At 34.9% G+C, this 15,056-nt stretch overlaps 1 protein-coding gene across 3 annotated transcripts in view; it reads left to right on the top strand.

The window, feature by feature from the left end:
- The first annotated feature begins 2,853 nt into the window (after positions 1-2,853).
- LOC149831233 (exocyst complex component SEC10b-like) overlaps positions 2,854-15,056 on the top strand; it is a 33,861-nt gene continuing 21,658 nt past the window's right edge. Inside the window, exons 1-7 of one of the 3 annotated variants that reach the window (XM_090013756.1) lie at positions 2,854-2,974; positions 12,546-12,659; positions 12,912-13,169; positions 13,249-13,323; positions 13,676-13,777; positions 13,898-13,948; positions 14,031-14,136. In XM_090013756.1, the coding sequence (XP_089869882.1) occupies positions 12,546-12,659; positions 12,912-13,169; positions 13,249-13,323; positions 13,676-13,777; positions 13,898-13,948; positions 14,031-14,136 (706 nt within the window). In that variant the 5' untranslated portion in view covers positions 2,854-2,974. Of the gene's footprint in view, positions 2,975-3,593; positions 3,693-12,361; positions 12,448-12,545; positions 12,660-12,911; positions 13,170-13,248; positions 13,324-13,675; positions 13,778-13,897; positions 13,949-14,030; positions 14,137-15,056 lie in introns of those variants that run through there. The other 2 variants (XM_090013755.1, XM_090013753.1) reach the window with 2 other exon arrangements.

The following is a 15,056-nucleotide window of genomic DNA, read 5'->3' as shown; positions in this document are numbered from 1 at the left end:
TCAGTAAAATAAAATAAAACTAATGAATCAAAATTAATATTTTTAAGAAAACATGGGACAATAAAAGAAAATAAACTGCATTTGAATGAATTTAACATTTGATTCATATATCAATGATATTTTTCTAAAAGCTCTATCATTTGACATAGATCTTTCCAAACCAATTGATATTATTATACCAATCAAATATGCATATAAGGGAAACTAAAAATTAGTTTGTGGTTAAAAAGATGAAATACATTATAACATGTAAATGTTAAGAAAAATAAAAATAACAATATATTTTAGTTTATACATACCTAAATACTTCAAAGAATATGGAGGAATGAAATTTATCTTTACCAAATTATATTTTGGATATATAAAACTCATACAACTACTTTTAATTTTTTTAGTGATTGTTTTAGATGTAAACTTTAATTCATAAGTATTATCAATAATTCTGAAGTCCTTTGTTTCTCTAACTTCAAAGTTAGATTCAAAGTAAACTTTCTCTTATGACAACTCATCGTATATTTATTTATATTATTATTAAAGCAAACACCTTCTATAATGGTACCATACAACTAGATCGTATAATAACAGAAAATAGATGCATTATTCTTAAAAAGTGTACAATAGTTTTGTTTAGGCATACCTCATTATCTTAAAAAACACATATTTTTGTTTAGGTATACCTCATTATCTTCAAAAACACATGATGAATTTTCCTATTCGGTCTCTTATAACAAGACCTTTTATGTAATAACTTGTCAATGATTGTATGAATATTTGTGTATCTTGTGATTCACTCCATACCTATAAAAACTACAATATTTACAATAAAAAAATCATGGAACATAAAATATATTCAAAACATTAAGAATGATTTATGTTACCATATGAACAATGTAACAAATAATCAATAAGTTCAAGAATTCATGATACACCGTATTTCTTGTGAAAGTGTCATTTCTACCTTGAAATTTTCTATTTTTTACAAGGATTTTTTATGAAGAATCACACATTCCTCTTGATAAATCTACATAAAGTTGGTCATGTGAAAAACCTGGGTTCTTAAAGATGTACTTCAATATTTTGGAGTGTTTATCTTTGTGCTTTATTGATGATCATTGCAAAAACAAGTTAACTATAAATTATTTTCTTTTTAACTTGAAAAACAATTTACTTTAGGTGGAAACAAAGAAATGTGTACTAAGAAAATCTATGTTGTTTTGTGCTACCTAGTAGCTATATATGCAACTACGATGTTAGTCTTAAAATCTCGACATATTTGTCTTGTACTATTACATGGACAAATTGATGAATTGATATTTTTTTAACAGCATAATAAAACAACCACATTTAAGCTAAAGTATATCAGATGACATGCCACTCGAAGTTACAAAATTTAGCAACTCTTTTTTAACAGCATAATAGGACAACCACATTTAAGCTTAAGTATATCAGATGACATGCCACTTGAAGTTACAAAATTTAGCAACTCTTGTTGATATAAGTATTACTTATCTTTTGAAACTGAATCATAACTAAAGCATTCAACCTCCTGTCTAAGAAATAATTTGAGTACTTTCAAGTTTAAAACATCATCACAATAATTTATTGTTGTTAAAATTGTATAATTTATCATCACATGCATACATTGTAATAGAAGGAAACACTGCATTGATTAATGCTAAATTTTCTTCAGCATTAATAACATGATGAATGACCATTTCTGAAGCGAGTTCAATCAAGTCAATATTTATAGTTGGCTCTATCTTGAATAGCACACATGTTTTGGCAAAGCTGCAAGATGATTATATCCCTCTGAACATAAAATTTCATTAAAAGTGCATTAACAATTTGTGCATTTTTGAATTACTAACAATGTTTGATGAAAATCACCACCAAAGACAAATATTTTACCACAAAAAAAGATCTTTATTGCTTATGATTATCATGTCAAGTTTAATAAAGGACCCAAGAATCTGAGATGCAACCCGTGAATGAATTAGGATAGTAACAACTTTTGTAACCTAATATTCTTTCCAACTAGTAAGATTTACTTTTAGTTTTGACTTTTGTGTATGCAGACTCATTTGGGGAATTGATTCATTTAAGTAACCCATTTAAACATTGTAGTATTTGATACAGGACACAGCAAATTACGATTACATTATGAGTTTTTATCAACACAAATTTACAATTACATCATGATTTTTTATTTCCTAAATAACTTTATTTCAATTAAAAAAAACTTAAGAAATAAGTAAATTGTACAAATAACTTTCAAATAATTCAGTTTTTAAAGGTTTCTACATTTTTATAGAGGATTAAGCCTCTTTAGGTAAGAGGCGTAGACAAATAATCAATTTTAAAAATGAAGAAGTGGCCCTCCTACGAAAGAGACTCAAGTTTCTCATATTTTGAAAGCGGGTTTCTCAGAGCTTCTCCTCTTTTTGGAGAAGTGAAAAGGTTTTAGCTTAGGAAGCGCGCTTTCAAGAAAGCGAGTTTCCCCATGAGTTTAAACTCGGTATCCCTTTGAATTTTGAGCTCTCATAAAAATATGACACAAATGCCCGAAAACAAAAATATATTAACTAGAGGGTTTCTTACCGATGGGAGCAGCAAACATAACTCCCAAACAGACATGTCTCTGAGAAATATATGCTGGACCCACATAAGAAATGAAAAAAAAAACAGTTTTCCTAGGTTCGCACCACTACCATGGGAAAGCACTTCCCTCCAAAGTGGCTCTTTTTCAAAGTAAAGAGGCTCAGTGCAACGGACGCCCTCTTAAGAAGGAGAAAAATTTCGTAGAAAAAAAAATCATATTTTGTTCGTTCCTACCCACTTCCTAATCCCACCCACCCGTTCTCCCTTCCCCCCATCTGCATCCTCTCCGTTTGCCAACCATCCTTTCCCTTCGTCATTCCACCACAGGACATCTTGTATTTCCAGAAGAGGGCTGCCGTTAACCCACAGATCCAAGGTCTCTCTGTGTGTGTGTGTGTGTGTGTGTGTGTGTGTGTGTGTATGCATCTCTTGATGGGAAGAGAGTGGGGCGTCGTTCCCATGTATGAGCAATGGAGAAAACCAGTGACCGATTATTATCAAACAGGATTCTCTCTCATGAGCTACGTTGAAAAGAGTTAATCCTAGCAGTTTGATAAGGACTTCATGTAATAGTTGATCTGAAATTGCAGCGTCTGATTGATTGATCACGGTGGTAGATGTCTATCTACCGTCAAATTTGTCCTCTGTTATACTCGTTTTCTACTGCCAATATGTTCATCCGTTTATTTTGAGACACGGTGCATGATGCCGATAGTGACAAATATGGTTTATAATGCCAATAGTGAACAATTTTCTCACTTTTTCTCAATTCATTTCTCTCATGTCACACAAGCGAGGGACAATTTGATCCGACATTTTTCCATCGCAATTGCCTAAGGTCATGCAAATATGGGGAAAGTTTTCGAGTGTGAAGAATTTTCAACTGATCTCATATGCAACATTTTATTTTCTTATGAGATTTTTTTTCTCACCTCCCAACCAATTTCTCATATGACGGTTTCATCGGCAAACATGGGTCCTAAAATGTCTTTACAGAAAACTTGGGGCTGTTTTCGTAATACCAAATAAAAAATTTATAGCATTCTCTCTCTCTCTCCTTCCTTCGCAGCAACGGCAACGCCGGGAACGTTACGGTGAGCTCCTTCTCTCTCTCTCGGTTGGGTTTTGTAGCGATTTGAGTTCCTGGCCTCTCTTATTGCGTCGGATTTCTTCTGGTGTGTTATTGTTCATAGAGGAACCCGGGGATCTTCTTTTATCCTAATTTCGTTTTTCCTTTGGGGGGAGGGAAATGTATCTCATTTGATCGTTGTTACTGGGGAAAATCTTGTTTGATTTAATAATTTATTTGATTTTTGTACGCGAGTGCATGTGAATGGACGTAGATTTTATGTGTTTTGGTTTAATTCGTTCTGCCTTGGAGAAGAAGGGTTTCCTTCTTCGTCATTTTCGGGAAGATCTGTAATTTTTCTGGTTTTGCGAGATGCTTTTCACCATCTAGGGATTTGATTATGCCGCGGTCTCTTTTACCTAGATTAAGAGAAAAGTTTTTTTTTTTTGTTTATTGGAAAATTTCGTGCTTGATTCAGCTGGACCTCTGTGCAATAACTTGGTGTGAATTTATGTTGTTCTCGAATTGGTTTCTGCGATACTTGCTTGATTTAGCTCGGCTTGTTTGAGTTGCCGTGCTGAGCCGAGAAACCGTGCTCGGGCTTCTCTGTAACTTAACAAGCTGAGCTCGTGCATGGCTTGTGAAGCTCGAGTCTGGCTGGAGCCTAAGCAAAGGTTCAACTAGTTGAGCCGAGCTTGAACAGCCCAGGATCAGCAGCTCAGCTCGGGTTCCGGTCGCTTGCCGCCTTTAGAATGTCCGACTTTGGTAGGATCAGGATCCGAGCCGTCTTCTTTTGGATATGTGGAACCTTCAGTACACCCAACTGGCAATGCCCCTCTGCACTATTTCCCAACCACTCCTTCCCGTTCTCGTTCCTCACTGGAATCCGGTGCAGCCACAACCAGGACCCAGCGATCTCTATCATAAAGTTATCACCTCTCGCTCTCTTCACTTGTTTCTGCCCTCGCCAGAGAAGCAATTGCCATCCTGATTGTGGCTAGAACGGCTGGATCATGTCCTTAAGTTTCAGGGATGCCTCTGGGTCTGTCTTCTCTGCCAAGGACCCAACCTCTAAATGCTTAGGGCCAGTGTTGGATTAGGGTTAGGTTTTGTATCGGTCTTCTCTATTGATTTTCTTTCTCGTGCCTTGTCTTTGGCCTTTAATCTTGAGATGAAATTTGGGTTAAGAGGGGATTTGAATCGGAGAGAGTTTTTGTTTCTTCTAAAATTCTGGTTTTAGGCGATAAAGTGTAATTGCTTATTAAAATTGTTGTTGCTTTCTCTATATGGTAATCTGAATGCAAAGTTTTTTTCGTATTTGATTTGGGAAAAAGCAGAGCGATTTTTCTTTTCTTTTTTTGTTGCTGCTGTAAATCATTTGAGTTTTTCCTTGAGATTTTCTTTTTTTCTCTCCCTAAAGGTTTAATTCTAGTGCATGTTTAAATGATTATTTTTATAATGGTTCAGTTTTCTCATTTGATCTGACACCTTCTTTAGGATAATTTAGTAGTAACTGTTGCAGCATAAGGTTGAAGCAGTGATACACATTCACTTTATAGAATTGCATATGTGATTAGAATTGAGTTTCAATAGGGAAACATATTCAATTTCATATGACATGTCTGCCTTGTTAACTAACTAGTTGGTTTTATTTCAACCATTAGTTTGTTATTGGTTGATCTATATCTGTACGATGCTGAATGGCACAATGCAGTATTTTTCGTACCTAAGCCAGAGTATGCATATAAAAAAAACTTCATTCTTTATGTTTAGAAGTAATGAAATTTATTGAAACCTCATAATGTTGCTGGTTCTAACAATTTTGAATATTAAGAACCGATTATTAAGGAATCTGGTCATGGATAGGCAAAATCATGACATCCATGGGTGGAGATCTGCATCCCTGATGTGAACTGAATAAGATAGTTGGAATAGTTGGAACTGTTGGAGATGTACTATCTTAACCAATGGATTGCAGGTTAGAATCCCATTTGGTTGGAGGAACAAATGTCGCTACGAAAAGGTAAAGTGAAAAATAACCTAAGCCAATATGATCATCATCCTATTATAGATCATATTGTTGGTGGCTTTTAGGAAGTATCAAATTCCCATCAGTGTTAATTAGGGGTGGACATTGGGATGAATACATGTAGGGTTTTCAGGTACTCAGTGAATAATGGGTCGGGCTCAGTCTTCAATATGAAAGCCAAGCCCAATAAATGTTGGTCTCTGATCGACCTGATATCTTATCTAGGGATGACAATGGATCGGGGGAAAATGGGGTCCCACCCTGCCTTGCCCTGTTTGGACCGGGGATGGAGGACATGAAGCGGAGATGGAGGTTAAAATCAAAACTTGTGCGGGGATGGACTTACACTTTTCCCCGCCCACCCCGCCTCGATTCTGATCCCCATTAGTAAAATAACTAAAATACCCTTATGGATGGCAGTGGACCGGGGAGAAACGGGGCCCCACCCTATTTGGACCGGGGATGGAAGACATGAAACGAGGATGGAGGCAGGGATGAAGGTTAAAATCAAGACACACGCAGGGATGAAGCCGGGGATGGAGGGCAGAATTTTGAGACGGGGCGGGGGTGGAGACCTTGTACCCCGCCTCCGCCCCGGTCCATTGCCATCCCTAATCTTATCAGGTCAAGCTCGAGTATCAAAGTTGTCTCGAGTTGGGCCCTTATACCTGATTATATATTTGAATTTTATATTTTATATCTCTTTTTTATAGTCAATGGAGAGCTCTCAACTCCCTTCAACCCATCGATATGGACTATTTTCTCGTGAGGTTCGATTTGCATGCATTCATCATGCATGGTTTGCATGAGAAAATGTAAAGTTTCCTTTATAAAGGATTACTATGAATGCTCTCTCTCATATAAATTCATCTTCTCTCTCTTTCTTAGAAAGGAAGGAGCATTCACATGTTTCTTTGACTTTTTAAACATAGCATTAAAAAAGTTTGTTGGCTTGGGTTGGTCCCATATTGATTAGGGAGGAGATGGAAGACCTTTCAAAAAACTACAAATTGAGGGTACTTGCAAAAAAACATTGGACTTTTTGTGGCTCTTGGGTTGCCTTGCTCCGACCCCACTCGAAATAAGTATCCTACTCGGTAGGTATCGGTCCAGTTATTGATACATGAGCCCCAACAATATTGGGCTGTGCCTAACCAAATAATTGTCGGGTTGGCATTCATGTTGCTCTTGTCGGCTCTAATAGGGTCCAGATCGGGCTGGCCCGATCCAATGTCCACCCCTCTATATAGTCAAGAGCGCTAGGTGGTGCCTAGGTGATGGACCTTTAAGAGGCCTAGTCAGGACTAGTCGTCCTAAGCGAGACAAAACAAAAAAAATAAGAAAAGCACATAATATACAATATATATAATTATATAAGATTCAATATTATATACATATATATGGAAAGTATTTGGTACCCTCATGGGTAAGGGACCTCCTAGTTGGAACTCATAGTGTGAGGTTGTTTTGACCAAATCTAACCCCATGGAAATGTTCAGAATGGTAAAAAATAGTATGAATCAAATCTTAGATCGTATTTTTTCGTCGTAGAAATACAATTTTATGAGGGTTGAAGATTTGGTACATTGTAAGCCGATGATTTTTCAACCCCAACAAAATCTTACATACACGGTGGAATAACATGATCAAAACACCTATTTCTACTAACCCAAACATGTAGATCACATTTGGAGTGTTAGATGTGCAAAAGACATTATAAACTTATATTGCAGTGTTTTACTAGGAGATTCGTTAACCATGAGGGTAGCAAACATTAACCCATATATATATATATATATATATATATATATATATATATATATATATATATATATATATAGAGAGAGAGAGAGAGAGAGAGAGAGAGAGAGAGAGAGAGAGAGAGAGAGAGAGAGAGAGAGAGAGAGTAATGCTACACAGCTATGGTGCTCTGGGATTACGTACTCTCACATACTAGAAATCATGGTTGCAGATTGTATCTTCTCAATATAACCAACCTTATGGATGTACTCAACATAGTTTATTTGATAGAATTTGTTTTTTGGATCATGCTTTTTAGACATAAAAATAAGATTTTTTAAATTATGAAATTTTGATACATTGTGAGCTATTGATTTTTAAAGGTCTTAAAAAACTTACATGTATGCTATAATCACATGATCCAAAACTTGTTTTCTACGAAATAATACTTATAGATCACATATATAGGGTCTGATCAACAAAAGAGCTTTAAGAAATTTGAAAATCTAAAGATTCTATTAGGTGGGAGTAGGTACTCCGGGAGCACCTTATCATTATATATATATATATATATATATATATATATATATATATATATATATATATATATATATATATATATATATATATATATATAATTTTGAAAACCTCCCCAATGGAAAACCCTCCCAAATGGACGTTTTATTAGATTTTTGGTGTTTTTTTCCAAATTCCGATTGTACAAATGTGATCTGTATGCTTGTTTTTATAGGAATAAGTTCTTGGATCATTTGGTTCCGATGCATAGATAGGTTTTTATAAGTTTCAAAAATCAACGGCATACAATTTTCATAAATTTTTGAGGCTCCAAATACCCCTTTTCCTATCCAAAATTCATGATCCAAGTGTCGATATCTAGTAAATCAATTATGATAATCACATCTGTACTGTCAGAATTAAAAAAAAAAACATCAAAAAAAATTCATTTGAGAGGTTTGAGACCGTTTTCATTGGGGAGGTTTTTATTCCCCTATATATATCACTGCCATAAATACGAGTATCGGCTATTTCTCGTGATATTATAGGTTTGGTGATAAGTCTCGGGAAAATCTCGGGGCTTAAAAAATATAAAATAACAAAAATAAGTAGAAAATATCATGTTTAGATGATAAAATACATATATAATAAAAAAGCATGTAAAAAATGTAAAAGAAAGAAGAAAATATCTAAGATATAGAAAATAAATATAAACAATAAAAATAATTGATATATATCGCGATATTATTGTGAAAATATTGTGATATTGTCATGATAATATTGCGATATAATTAAATTGGTAATATTTTCAAAATATCATGATATTTTACCTTTATATCATTCGCTGAAAATTATAGTCACAAATATTGGTATTGTTTATATCTCGGCAAGGCTATTTCTCGCGATATTATAGGCTCGGTGATGAATCTTGGAAAAATCTCGGGGCTTAAAAAATCTAAAGAATAACAAAAATAAGTAAGAAAATATCATGTTTAGACTAAAAATACATAAATAATAAAAGAAATAAGTAAAAAATGTAAAATAAAGAAGAAAACATATTTAAAATGTAAAAAATAAACAAAAACAATAAAACAAATTGATAATATCGTGATAATATCACGAGAATATCGCTATATTATCAAATTGGCGATATTTTCAAAATATTGCAATATTTTACCTATATTATTGTTTGCTGAATTTACAACAATAATATCACAATATTTTGAAAATATCACCGATATCTGTGACTGTGCTGAAAATACAACAATAACATCGCAGTATTTTGAAAATATTCCCGATATCTATGGCTATATATATCTACTCTTTTATTTTCAGATATACATCTAAAAAGAAAAGGAGAATATATATATTCTCCTTTTCTTAAAAAAAAACATATGTACTCCTTTTCTTTTTAGATGCATATCTGAAAATAAAAGAGTATATATATATATATATATATATATATATATATATATATATATATATATATATATATATATATATATATATATATATATATATATATATATATGTACATATCTATGTAACACAAACACTCCATTTAGGGTGTCATACCCGTGTTGACATGGGTACCGCCATCGGATGCAGTGCGAGTATGCCTCGGATCGGGTCCCGCTCAGGTCGGGTCCAAAACCCCCCGACCTGTATCATTTTTTTTAAAGATCCCCAACTCCCTCTCACTCTCGGCTCTCTTTGCCCTAACCCCCTGACTCGCTCTCTTCACCCCTCACAGCACCGCCTCTCTCAGCTCCTCGCAGCGTTGCTTCGCCCCTCACAATGTCGCCCTCTCTGCGCAGCTCCGGTACTCTCGTCTTTGTCTCCCTCTTGCCTCTCTCATCTTTGTCTCCCTCTCCACTCGCCTCTCTCATCTCTCTTCCTCTAGATTTTTTATCTGTCTCTCTCTCTCTCTCTTTCGTTCCCCCCCCCCCCCCCCCCCCCCTCCTCTTTGTCTCCCTCTCTCTTGCTCTCGTCTTCCCCATCTCTGTGTCTCCCTCTCGATTTCCCTCTTTCAGTTTTTTTTTTTAAGGTGTTTTTCAGTTATACCTATATATATATTATTAGATATTCAGACCGAATATAGATTGTCTATTTTCAGACAAAATATAGATTATTAGATATTTTCTACTGAATATATCTAATAATCTAGATATTTTCAGACTTCATATATTATTTAGATATTTTCAGTTGTAGTTGTAGCTTTACTTGTTATTGAATTTTGATTCTTTGAATAAAAGTTGTTAGCCTGTTTTGTTACTACTTTAGTTGGTTGTTAAATGTTAAATTAATTTATGTTGTCTTGTTGGAATAATAGATTTTGATTTTTTGGAAATTATTTTATATTTATGTAATATTTAATATATATATTATATACCACCATGTCTCCGTATCCACATTTTGTGGAATTGCCATGTCGTACCCGCACCCGTACCCGTACCCATTTGACATAGGTATATATATATATATAACAGTCACAAATCTTGTTCTTGGGATTTCTTCAATGTGAAAATCTCGTCATAATTTGAAAATGTTGCTTTTCTTGAAAAATATCAGCAAATTCATAGTTTAAAAGAAATATGAGAAAACGATTGATAGAGTCATGCCTGTTTGTGTTTGTTATAGATTTAATAAGTTGACAGCCTAAACTTGTTATCCACGTTATGGGGACAAAGGTAGTCCCATATCGGTCGTGGAAAGGTGTATTGGCCCTATAGGGTGGTTATACAAAGGGTCTCCTTTTCCCCCATTTCATCTTGTGTACAGAGTTGGTTTCCTTGGGAACTGCATATAAGTAGGGGTGTCAATGGGTTGGGTTTGACCCAGACCCGACCCGCACCATACCCTATAGGGTCAAGGTTTGGTGATGAACAAAAAGGTTCGATTAGAATCTAGGTCGGACCCGAAGGGTCCGATTAATATATGGAGCTGGGTATGGTTTGTGAAATTTCATACCAAACCCGGGCCAAATCCGAGTTCTGACTAAGATCCACAATTTTTCAATGTAAAAAAGATAAAAAATATTATTTTACCGTGTATGGTCTGGGTCTGGTTCATGGAATCCTTAAAGGATCCGGGCATGGTTTCTCTTATGGTGAGTCTGATTAGACCAGGGTCTGGACCTGGTACCATAATCTCAAATCGGTTCTGGGTTTGGTTCCACCTGGGTCTGAACCAAACCCGACACATTGACACCCCTACATATAAGGGTTGATTCTCTTTATTGAGAACTGTGATGTGTGAAGCATAAGTGTTATTACAAAGGTACCCCTCATGCTATGTTGCTAACTACAAATTCTCTTCTTCCACATAAGAGGGCACTAGATAAATAGCTTTCATGTTTTCTATAATTATCGGCAATATTATTGTATTTTATAATAAAAATTGTGATAAAATTGTGAGAAATGAAAATATGGCAGTACTTCTAAGATACCACATTTAAAACATTTATTTTTTTGGCATGATAGTTTATCATGATAAATTCAAAATATTGTCCATATTTGTGACTATGATCTAGGTTCTCCTGCTTTACATTAGGGTAGAATGGTAAGCTCTATGTTTTTGGAATCTGAGAGTTCTCTAGTTTGGTTGGAAAGATATTTGAGTAACTATGCTTTTTTATTGTTAAGCTTTCCAAGGAGAATGAAAATGAATTGAATATTAAGAAGTATATTGTGCACTCTTTTTGGTGAAATTTGTTTTGTTTTGTTGTTGAGAGAAATAATGACACAAATAGAATGTATGTCATGGAAAGAGTCATGAGCTTTGTTCTCTATATCAAAGTTAGATCTCAAATGGTATAGAATCACACTGTTCCATGGATTTTCTCTTCTTCCCTGTAGAAACAAGCAATGATGTGAGTTGTTAATTACTCCAGTGTTTTGTTTCACCATTAATTGCTTTATTCATGGTTCATATGCAAGAGTTGAATAAGGTGGTTTTATACCTGTTCTTGATTCAGTACGAATCTCCAAGGACCAGGCTGCCCTGCATCGTTTTGTTATGAGAGCCCTTTTCTAGCTTCCCATGCTTCTTGTTGTATCTTATTGTCTGTTTGGTAACTGTTGATTTTCCTAGACTAGATGTAAATTGTTCTGTCCAGAACCATAGTTGGTATTTCCTCTAAGGCTCTAAGACATTTCCGTCACTATGACGAACTAGATGCTTAGGTTCTCTACTGCATGCTTCTGGTAGCCAACACCCCTCATTCCTTTCTACTCATGGGATATCAAATGGCACAAAAAGGGTTTCCACTGGAATATGAAAATTTCTGTTCTTTTTTTCTAACTTTGTTTTCTTGTTTCCCAGCTCATGTTAATTCAATTTTTTCTTCAGTTTTGATTTTTTTTCTAACCATTATCCAACAATTTTTAAATTTCTATCTGTAATCTCTAGAAAAAATTGACTCACCCAAGTACAGTTGATTGCCCTTCTGAATTATGAGTTAAGGCTTGATGACAAAGCACGTCCTTCAATGATGGTGGGTGCAGTTAGCAGCTTTATACATGTTATATGGAACACATTGACTGATTGCTTTCTATTAGATTGATTGACCTATTGAATTTTGTTTGTAAACAGATGAAAGATGCTAAAGATGGATTACGGGCACCTAAGGCTCGAAGAACTGCCCCCTCTTCCAAGGCTTCATCTGTCAGCTCACTTCCACTTATATTGGACATAGAGGACTTTAAGGTGCTGGTGTTGATACAGTTTCTGTGGTTGTGTGCTTGTCTTTATGCTTTCTCCTCTACTGAAATACAGTTATTGCTTCTTCTGTAGTTCAATAGTTTTTTGCATGACCATAGAAGGATTCTTTTTTCCGCATTATTTTATCTGATTACACACCTTCTCTCAGAATTTGAGTGAATTAAGTCACTCATCAAGTTCAGTTATTAGTTGCAAAGTTTTATTTCAACTGAATGTACCTTTGCCAAATTTTTACAGGGAGAATTCTCATTTGATGCATTATTTGGAAACTTGGTAAATGAATTGCTTCCGACCTTTCAAGATGAAGATCAAGATCCATCAGAGGATCATAGTAATGCCAGTGGTATAGATGTTATTCCAAATGGACATCCACGTGGCCAACCAGAACCCACAAAATCTGCACAAAAACCTGTCGCTCCTTTGTTTCCCGAAGCTGACGCACTTTTATCTCTTTTCAAAGATTCCTGCAGGGAGTTGGCTGATCTGCGCCGCCAGGTATATCATTAAGCTGTTTGGTGTTGAAGTTTATATGCTGCATTCTGTTATCAGCTATCTGTACCTTTTGTTTTTGAAGATTGATGCACGACTTGACAATCTCAAGAAGGAGGTGTCTGTTCAAGATTCTAAGCACCGCAAGACTCTTTCTGAGGTTAGTATAACATGTGCAAAATAAAAATTGTAAACCTGCTAAACAATTATTTTTTTGATTCATTTATTCCATATCTTTTATCTTTTTTGGACTTTCTATAATGGCATGAACATAGGAAAAATGATGTAGGCGATGTTGAAAAATCTTCAAGAGAACTTTGAAGAGACATTTATCTGTACTGCGGCATAACTAAATATTTTCGGCAGAATCATCTAAAATTCTGGTCATAATTTTTAGTGCTATAGTTGAAAGTCGTAAAACATGAAAGTTTGAATCTATCTTTTCTTGTAGGTTGTAAGGATTAGGCAATGGCATGAGCTTGATATTTGTTTGATGTGTTTGTTTTTGATAGTTGGAAAGAGGTGTGGATGGTCTCTTTGATAGTTTTGCTAGGTTGGACTCTCGCATCTCCAGTGTAGGGCAGACTGCAGCTAAAATTGGAGACCACTTACAGGTTATCTTGTGTACAAGGATGCACCATCAATTTTGTAATTGTTTTAGAATACTATTTCCATAAACATGGAGGATTCAACTGCTGCATGTTACCTAAATATATTTAGGGCCTATTATGCAGAGTGCTGATTCTCAAAGAGAAACTGCTAGTCAAACAATAGATCTGATAAAGGTATTAGTACGTCTTGATTTTTCATGGGGCATCTGTTTTTTTCTGAAAATTATTACATTTTACATACTCTTTGAATTTGCAGTATTTGATGGAGTTCAACAGCAGTCCGGGCGATCTAATTGAACTGTCACCTCTATTTTCCGATGATAGCCGTGTTGCTGAGGCTGCATCTGTTGCACAAAAATTACGTAGGTATCATTGCCATCTTGTCCCGAATAGCTTTAAAGAGCTCATTCTGACATTTCAGTCACTGAATCCCCTTTGAATTTGATAAATGCATTGCTTTGTGAAGCATGTGTTCCTGTACATCTGATAGATCTACCTGTTGTTGATTGGCAATTGGAAAGAGATATTAGAAAGAAATGATTGCTTTGAGGATTCACCTTAACATCTCTTGAAGTTGCACAAATGAGTTATAGTGGTAACTGCTTCCAGATTAGGTCTTTCAGCGATTCAAGTTCATTTTGTTTAAAAATTTCCTTGTAACCTTTTTATCATTGAATATCAGCAATGCTGGTATCAAACATGCAGTTTCTATTAATATGGAAACTCTATCATGCATCCATCTATATAGGGGCATGAATTGCTGAGCAAAAGAACTACATGAAGCAATTGCAGGTCTGATATTGCCTATTTTTTATTAAAAGATGGTTACTTGTGATGGACATGAGTTTTTAAAGTTATCAAACTATTGGGAGGCCGAGCCAGCCAATGAACTTAGTCTTGCTTCATTTTGTGAGATCTGAACAAGGTTGTAACAGATGGTTAATCATTACTCTACGTATCATTCATTGTAATCTCTGCACTATAATTGGTATCATGTAAACATATACATAATTTTCCAGATATACCTACCTCTATGCAAAAAGATTAGAAGGTGACAGTAATCTTATGCTTCTGTGGACTGACCAATGATAAAACAAACATTTATCTCATTGTGTTCAAAGTCAAACTTCAATCATTGTAATGTTGGGGCTGGTAATGGTTTGTTAATTGTTATTTTCTGTCAAAATAAGTTATACCCTTTTGTTTCCCTTACATAAAGATTACAACCTTTTCATCATCAAAACTTGTATTTTTCTGGCTTGTGTCCTTGTTTCCGAACCAA

This window comes from Nuphar pumila, chromosome 7 (assembly GCF_984573655.1).
Source record: "Nuphar pumila chromosome 7, dmNupPumi1.hap1.1, whole genome shotgun sequence".
NCBI lineage: Eukaryota > Viridiplantae > Streptophyta > Magnoliopsida > Nymphaeales > Nymphaeaceae > Nuphar > Nuphar pumila.
Note: the sequence above shows the minus strand (reverse complement) of the source record. Positions and strands in the feature narration are given on the sequence as shown.